Source organism: Phaethon lepturus, unplaced genomic scaffold (genome assembly GCF_000687285.1).
Source record: "Phaethon lepturus isolate BGI_N335 unplaced genomic scaffold, ASM68728v1 scaffold25762, whole genome shotgun sequence".
Classification (NCBI taxonomy): Eukaryota; Metazoa; Chordata; class Aves; order Phaethontiformes; family Phaethontidae; genus Phaethon; species Phaethon lepturus.
The window spans coordinates 2276-10513 of NW_010521570.1; the positions used below are offsets into that span (position 1 = coordinate 2276).

General features: G+C 45.6%; 1 protein-coding gene across 1 annotated transcript in view; it reads left to right on the plus strand.

Annotated features, from left to right (window-relative positions):
• The window catches only part of LIPG (lipase, endothelial), an 8561-nt gene extending 2202 nt beyond the window's left edge, over positions 1-6359 (plus strand). The window contains exons 4-10 of the mRNA XM_010281575.1: positions 1-80; positions 1234-1458; positions 1905-2147; positions 2639-2759; positions 3327-3545; positions 4467-4559; positions 6170-6359. The exon at positions 1-80 is cut by the window's left edge and continues 21 nt beyond it. Of these exons, the coding sequence (XP_010279877.1) occupies positions 1-80; positions 1234-1458; positions 1905-2147; positions 2639-2759; positions 3327-3545; positions 4467-4559; positions 6170-6191 (1003 nt within the window). The 3' untranslated portion in view covers positions 6192-6359. The remainder of the gene's footprint in view (positions 81-1233; positions 1459-1904; positions 2148-2638; positions 2760-3326; positions 3546-4466; positions 4560-6169) is intronic.
• Positions 6360-8238: the final 1879 nt, after the last annotated feature.

Consider the following 8238-nt stretch of genomic DNA (forward strand, 5'->3'; position numbering starts at 1 on the left):
CCTGATCGGGTACAGCCTGGGCGCCCACGTTGCCGGCTTTGCTGGTAACCACGTTCATGGGACAATAGGCAGAATTACAGGCAAGTGGCTTTTTAAGTGCTCTCTTACCTTTCTTTAGCGGCAGTGAATTTCCCCGAAGAGGCTTGTTTCCTGTGTTGCTGCGATATTGTTTTGGGTTTGGCTCATTCAGAAAGGACAAGTTTCCTACCTGTGGCGGCAGTGGCGAGCGTGGGTCCCTTCACATGAGAAAGTATCTTAATTTTGAACCCCAAATAAAGGGGGAGGGGTTAAATGAAAAACCTTCAGAGGACACCCTAATTTTGAGTATATTTGAAGTTAAACATGGGTTCAAAACGAATCCAGCTCAAGTTCTTACCATCCAAATCCTAAGCCTCTGAGTGATACTGGTTTTATAATTATAGTTCATAAACTAATGGAAGTGAGAGCTATTGGGTGTGGTTTGTCCCATGGGATGCTTGGTCAAAAAACCATACCACCCAACCCCTCATTCTGAACATATCTTGAAGAGAGTGCTTGACTCCAGAGGAAAGCTGATTTCAACATGTGAGAACTTAGGGCATGGTACAAGGGGTTACATTAACCGTTCAAATGTGACACCGGCAGTGAGAATTCCTCAGAGCCTAGCAATAAATATCTGTATTTAGTTAAGCAGAAAAATCACCTAACAATCAAGTTGGGGAATGGCTCAGGAGCACAGCTTCAGGTCGGCGGTGAGGCTCAGAGGGTAACAGAACATCCCAAACCCAACATGGGATCTCAGATGCAGGGATTACTTGGCTGCTGCTTAAACTTGTATTAGCCCCTCCATATGTCCAATCTGAAAACAGACTAAATGCCACCAAGGCAGCTCTGGCTACTGGCGGTCTCTGTGGGGTGCTAGACCTCTTCTGGTGCTCGGTCATCTGCTACTTCTTAAAATATCCTGTGACTGAGCAAAGACTCGTTGCTCCCAACAGGCAGTCTGAAGCCATCGCTGTAGAGCAGAGTGGTGCTACTACTGGGTTGTATTGCACCAAAAGTGGTATGGGACATCTTCATTTGTTCCCTCAGCCCGTGGTGAAGAGATCTTGGGGGACAGTATCAGCAACAAGGCAGGGACTGGCTGTGTAGCACCTGGTCGGGAGGGCTGCTAGCAGCAGGCTCCTGGCTATGTTCTCCATGAAATAACCCAATTCCTCACCTGGCATCTTGCGTACTGTCTCTTAACACCAGGCTTGGATCCGGCTGGCCCTATGTTTGAAGGAGTGGACCCTAGCAAGCGCCTCTCCCCTGATGATGCTAACTTTGTGGATGTCCTTCACACCTACACAAGGGAAACACTAGGTGTTAGCATTGGGATCCAGATGCCTGTAGGCCATGTTGACATCTACCCCAATGGGGGAGACTTCCAGCCTGGCTGTGGTTTAAGTGATGTCTTGGGAGCAATTGCCTATGGGAGTAAGTTCTCATTACTTATTTTGCCTCTGGTCAGTGTAGACTCCTCACAAATAGACTCGGGTTGATGCTGGGGGATGATCTGATTTACAAGAGCAGAGAAAACTTTTTTTCCTTCTAAACTACCTGTACTACTGGAGGTAGTTGCTAGAAACTAGACCTGCTTTTAATTCTGAAGTAGCATGTTCTCACTCTAACACCTCACCATCTTCTTGTGCTGGGTCTAGAATCCTCTTTAAAGCTCTCGTCATGGTAGAGATTGAGTGAACGGTCCTCTTCAAGTGTCTTCCACTAACCTCTTGAATTTCTACTGTTTGAAAAATGTTCAAGTTTGTCCACGGTTTTGTAGCCTCATTAGGGTACAAAAAGGCAAAGCTCACTATGTCTTACCAGCTGCTGGAGTGACAAATGCTTAAACAAAATTATCCCTTGCAACTCTGCTTCTCTAGCAATCGGTGAAGTTGTTAAATGTGAACACGAGCGGTCCGTGCACCTCTTCGTGGACTCCCTCGTGAACCAAGATAAACAAAGCTTCGCGTTTCAATGTACCGATTCCAGTCGCTTCAAGAAGGGCATCTGCCTGAGCTGCCGGAAGAATCGCTGCAGTGGCATTGGCTACAATGCCAGGAAAACACGCAACAAAAGAAACAGCAAGATGTACTTAAAAACAAGAGCTGATATGCCATTCAAAGGTACATGTTCCCTCTTAGAAAAAGCATATGCTCATCTCTAAGAGCAGGCTCCCAAAGTCAATGTTGGGAAAGACGTAGAGGTGGAAGAGTAACATCACCTCAAAGCAGTGCAGCACCAGGCATTAGTCTTTTGCTGTTACCTGGCTGCATTGCTGTCCTGTGGCATTACTGGGCTCCTTCCTCCACATAAAATCAACAGGGCTCTGGCCATAAGGACACTCTGCCTTTTGAGCAGGACTACAGCAGATCATACTTGCAAGACCACCCAACCTTAGAGCAGTGTAAGGTTTGGGGAGCCCTCCCCAGAGCGGACCTGCCGCTGTTGTGTAAATGTCAACTTTGTATAAGGGCAGGAAAACGTGATCAAGGATGTCTCAGTAAAAAAGGGGTCTAGCCGTTGCCAGCCAACACTATTTCACAAAGAGCGATGCTGAGCAATGTTGTCTCTCAACAAAGTTGGTTCCATCTGTGCTCTCCTTGTTTCTCTCCAGTCTACCATTATCAGATGAAAATGCATGTCTTCAGCTACAAGAGCTTAGGAGAGGCTGATCCCACTTTCTCCGTCACCCTTCATGGCACCAATGGAGACTCTGAACCTCTCTCTTTAGAAATGTAAGTAAGCTGGCCTGCTGTGTTTACCTAAGTAAGAAGGCCACTGAGACTAGACAAGGTGGCATTATTCTTTTTCCTCTGGTAACACTAGCATTGCACCTGAGCCTAGCAGCCTCACTTCATCACCATTCAAAAAAACAGTAACTTAATTATAATTTATTGCTGAGAAAGCAATTTGATGTGCCCAGCCCTCTACATATGAGCCTTCACGGCTCACTGTTGAAGTACTTTGTTTTGCTTTTCCTCTCTATCATTTATATATAGTCTGAAAGCACCCATATCCCTGGAGGCATTGGTGACCTCCTTTAGCCTCTCCCAGAAGAAACACAAGGCATGCAATTCACCTTGAAGCTATGGAAGGATGGCTGAGCCAAATACATGATGCCTTGTTTTGAACCAGCTAGCCAAGCTCACTTTCTTTAGTGTAATCAGTAATTAACTAGTGACAGTTGAATGTGGAACACTTGATAAGCTGCAAAGGGCTCTCTTTAACTTCATGCATGGAATGAATGAGCATCTGGCATGTTTCCGTATGGAAGAAACGTGGAGCCTTTGCTTGTCTTTCAGGCTTGATCAAATTGGCCTAAACGCTACAAACACCTTCCTGGTCTATACTGAAGAGGACATGGGTGATCTTTTAAAAATCAAGCTCACTTGGGAGGGAACATCTCAGTCATGGTACGATCTATGGAAAGAGCTGAAGAGCTACTGGTATCGGCCTGTGAATTCTTCCCAGGAACTGCATATCAGACGTATACGTGTGAAATCTGGGGAGACGCAACAGAGGTAATAGTTGTGTTAGACTGCATGGGAGCTGACTCGAAACTTCTATCAAAAGGAGAAATATTCAGAATCTAGCAAGAAAAGTTGGGGTTTTGAACTTAGTTGGTATCTTGAACTGTCTTTCATTTTTAGTGTTACCACCTTAATGCTCCCTCGTGGTGTAGGAGAGTGGGTTACTTGCCAGCATGGGGTTGCAAACTAGGCTTTAAGCAAAACTAGTCACCGCAGATTAAATCTGGGATGTTATTTAGATACCTTGACACTGTCTTGCCTGCCCTCGGGGACTATATTAGCCTACTTCAAGATGGTTTAGATCATACCCAAAGGGTTAAAGTACTGACAGCATCAAAAATACTGAAAAATAGATGGGCACGGCTATTATTTACAGAGGTAATGTGCTAATTTGGCATAACAAGCTAGACCTAAAACTGCAACCAGTAACATGGTGACGTCAGCTCCTTAAGCACTATATTGCTCCTTCTGAGACCTCTGTAACTGGAAAGCTACCTGAGCAACCAACAAGAAGTAAAGCTGACAAGCGTGTAGCACTGCACTCCCAAATCTTGTGTTAATGTTGTTGTGAAGGTAACCCAGATCTGTCAAAGAACAGCAGTTGATATTGACAATTTCCCGCATTTCTCAGAGCTTTAAATAAGTGTCACCTATCATCTGTAAGGTATCCTGCATCCTAGTTTCCACAATCAAAGAAACACAGGGGTAATAGAAGCAAAGATCCCCAAATAAAGTATTTAAATAGGAAATAAAACAGCCATTCAACAGGCTAATGGTATATCAAGATGCTCTGCAGGAAGGTTGTCAAATCAGACGACTTGTCCTAGAATTAGCTGCAATCCGTATTACATGTTATTTGTTTATCATTGAAAAAACAGGTACCTTCTCTTGACTTGTGATTCCTCCTCCTAGGTTTGCTTTCTGTGTGGAGGATTCCCAGCTAACCAGTATATCTCCTGGTAAAGAGCTCTGGTTTGTGAAGTGCACAGAGGAATGGCACAAAAGGTAGGGAAAATTATCTAAGAGGAATCCTGTCTGATGCACGTGGCTGTGCTGCGATGAGCGGAGCAATTTTTTTGGTTTTGTTAAGACTCCTGGAACCTCTTTTTCTTTGAAAAATAAGTTATTAAATTCTAGCCCAAGATTTCCAGCTATTAGACTTAATTTTCTTGTATGTCTTAACTATCACTAACTAAGTGAGGATAACTGGCATTATCCTCACTTCTGATCTTGGTTTGTCTTCTTGTACCTTTACATGCTTACTGCCAAATTGGTATAACACAACCCTTGGGCCTAAAGAACCTGTCTGCTTGCTATCATGGTAGATGCTAAAAATGAGGTGCTACCAATGCCCACGATCCATGCCATAGTGGAGAGGAACTTAGAGGCATTTATTAACTGCCTTGTAAAACAGAGCAAGGCTGGGAGTGTAGGGGCTTGCCTCAAAGATCGTTTCAGCCTGGTAGAAGATCTTGAGCTGCCAAGGAATCTCTTGATTAAAGTTTGAGCTCAACTGCGTGAGCAAGACGCAGCTGAGGACTTGCCATGGTGTTACAGTACTGACTCCCACCGCTTCACCTCCAGCTATGCTAACCTCTCCTGGTCCAGGAGGGCGCAACCTCAGCCAGTGCCAGAGCATCTCAGCCCTGCTTAACTTCTGGGGGACTTTCCAGACACCTGGGATCTGTCCTCAGAGCATGACTTCCAGTAAGTCTGGTCCCAGCAGTGGCAGCTTGATTGCTTCAGACTGCCTCTAGTCATGTGTGGAATGAATCCCTGTTCATTTGACTACATGATAGTCTCCTTCAGATGAAGCCCAGCCTTTTGGCCTCTCTTAAATTTCGATTTGTAAACTTAGAGCTTCGTCACTTCTGATCCGGAGACAAAGTGCTCGTTAGGGCTAGCAAAGCCCTGTGGAAGTCGTGCTTTGCACGGCGGCAGAGCTGAGCTCAGAAACGCGAGCTGGTACCGTTCCACGTTTGGCAGAAACCAGCAAGCTGTGCTGCGTACGGTAGCAAACAATTCTCTGAATGAAACCCCTATGCAAAAACTTGTTGCTCTGCCACAGGTCTTGAAAGATCAAGTAAATATTCCTGCAGGTACAATAAAAAGCTGGTTTGATACGCTAATGAGTCACCCCCATAAAGGAGAATTGCTGGCAGATGTGCCCTTCCGGCTTTCCTCGTGGAGTACAGAGGCAGAGGAGCAGATCTGAGCTCCAAAGCACTATGGTTTCTAGGAAATGATCCTTCCTTCCAGAGATCACGAGCAGTTACTCACTGTTCAGCTCTCCATTCCTGCCAAGTCACTGGAAGATTAGAGTTCCCGACTTGGAGACTGAGTCTGCAAACATCTGTCCACCCTGAATGGATCTGAGCAGGCAGAGTCTGGCGTCAAGACCTGTAATTTCTGTTTGCAGTCTACTTGGGTGCATAATGTCTGCTTCAGGCTCTCATGGAGTAGCTACTGGGCAAAGTGCTGCTTTGACAGAATAAAACACTTACCTGTACTGCCTGAACCTGTTCTGAGTGTCCCAGAGTTTCTTAAGAATTATTTATTATTCCTCTTACCTCTTACATTTAACTAGATATCTTTTTCCTCTCTGCTTTTCCCAGATCTGTCTCAAATTTGCTTTGAAGACTTCTCTAAAGACTCACAACTGAGCAACCTAGATGCATGAAGACCACACAGGTGGCAAGATGCTCTGGCAAAAATCTGGCTTGGTAGCACTTAAAGCAACTAGCTCTTCAGGAGAAAACATCTTGGATCGGATGCAAGAAACTGAGGAGCAATTGATGGACTGTGGTCCTAGACCTAGGATAACTAAAACTACATTCTCCCTTCTCCAAGGAGCCTGGTTTGTGCATTTAACCTTACCTTGACCTGTTGCACGCTGCATTTCCTGCCCTGCTCCCATTAACCAGGACTACGGATGAGATCTTCACAGACCTCGACCTCAGCAATGATCTTCTGGTCTGCCCGCCAGTGGAGTTGAGAAGATAACCATGCTAACTGCCCATCAGACTGTCGGTGTCAGAGCTGCCAAGAACAAATTAGCATCTTAGTGTAGGAGTTACTGCGGGTCCAATAGCACTACAGGCTGTGGGAAGATGAGACCAGCACAGGTTGAGTGTGTGGGGTTGTTCAGGGAAGGGGTGGGAATAAGCACAATGCCACTTAACTTCACGTTGTCTTTCGCTTGCCTTAAAAATAATCCATTCCGTGTCTGGCTGATGCTGAAATCTCTATATATTACCTTATAAGAAGGTAGCACTCCGTCCGCCCCGTACCTAGGGCAGAACCCGGTGCAGAAGGCAGGCGATGGTGTTGGCAGCTGCTCCTTGCTCCCCAGTCAGTGTCTCCGGCGAGACCGCCCGGTCCCACGTATTGACCTCTTTGGAAGAGGCAAATGGCAGCTGCCCTTCTACAGACTGCAGGGGAGGAGGAGGAAGGTAAGGAACTGTCCTGCTTCAGGAGAGCTTTGCACCAGTCCTTCTAACTACTGAGAATGCCTTCGCCTCTGCTCGGTTGCTGTTGTAGTACCAGTGCATAATTAAGACCTTATTTTTGTGCGAGGCATTTAACTGAGCCATACAGACAACATCCTACCCTCACTGCCACAGCATCCCGGCTGATTCCCTGGTGCCAGGTGAATTTGGCTTTGCTCTGAGTTTGACAGACTCTTTACAGCTGTCCTGTTTGCTGCAGCAGAGTGGACCTTGTCAGAGGTGAACTAGATTTTTTAATTTTATTTTTTTCTTCTCGGAAGGAGTCTTGGTGTAACAACTCTTCAACTTTTGGCATGCAGAAAGGCAATTTCAAAAAATGGTGTTGCCAGATGGTGCACCGAGTTCTGAAGACTTAGGAAGTCCTTCTGTGGCCTGCAATTCTCTGAGTTTTTGTAGAGCTTCAATCCAACCAAAGCAAGCACATTTGGAGATTTTTTTTTTTCCATGGTTTTATGCAAAGGCTGCAATAACTGAAGCCTTTGGTAAGTATCTGTGACTTGTCACCGTGCCATACGTAGCGTGGTTTCAAAGCCCTATTTGTATATTGTGGTTTTTGTATGACTTAAAACATAATTTATTTCTCATATTGTACATATGTAAAGTTATAAACATTTTGGTTTTGAGTAACAGTTTTTCTAAGCCTTAAGACAAAAAATAAAGGGCCTTGTAAAAATCATTGAAGTCTTGTTCTTGATCTACCACAAGCTTTGAAACGCCTTGCCAGAACAACAGCCTATGGCCATCTTGTCACGGTCCTGCAGGTCACTGAGACCAGCAGAAAGAGGCCATGAAGGCAGAGCAGCAGCTAGGTAGATGCTGGCAAGTAGGTGCCCTTATCCAGCACCCTCCTCCCACGTCCTTTGCAGGGTGTGTTGCCAAGGTAGGCTTGTTCTCTGCGCCCACACACCACCGAGTGCCCTCAGGAATGGAGCGAAGTCACTCCATGTCTACTCCTGCGTTGTAGCTCCTGAGATGCCCGTTGTACAACACTACAGCTTTAATTCTAGCTTTAGCCTAGCACAGAGAACGCGATTTCAACAGTGCCCGAGGGATCATCATCTTTTTATTTTGGCAGAGTGAATATTACGAAATAAAATATAAATCCCTGTCTGGGTAGCAGTAAAGGGGTTTTCTGCCTGCCCCCTCCCCACAACGGCTCTAAGATGTGTTCAGCA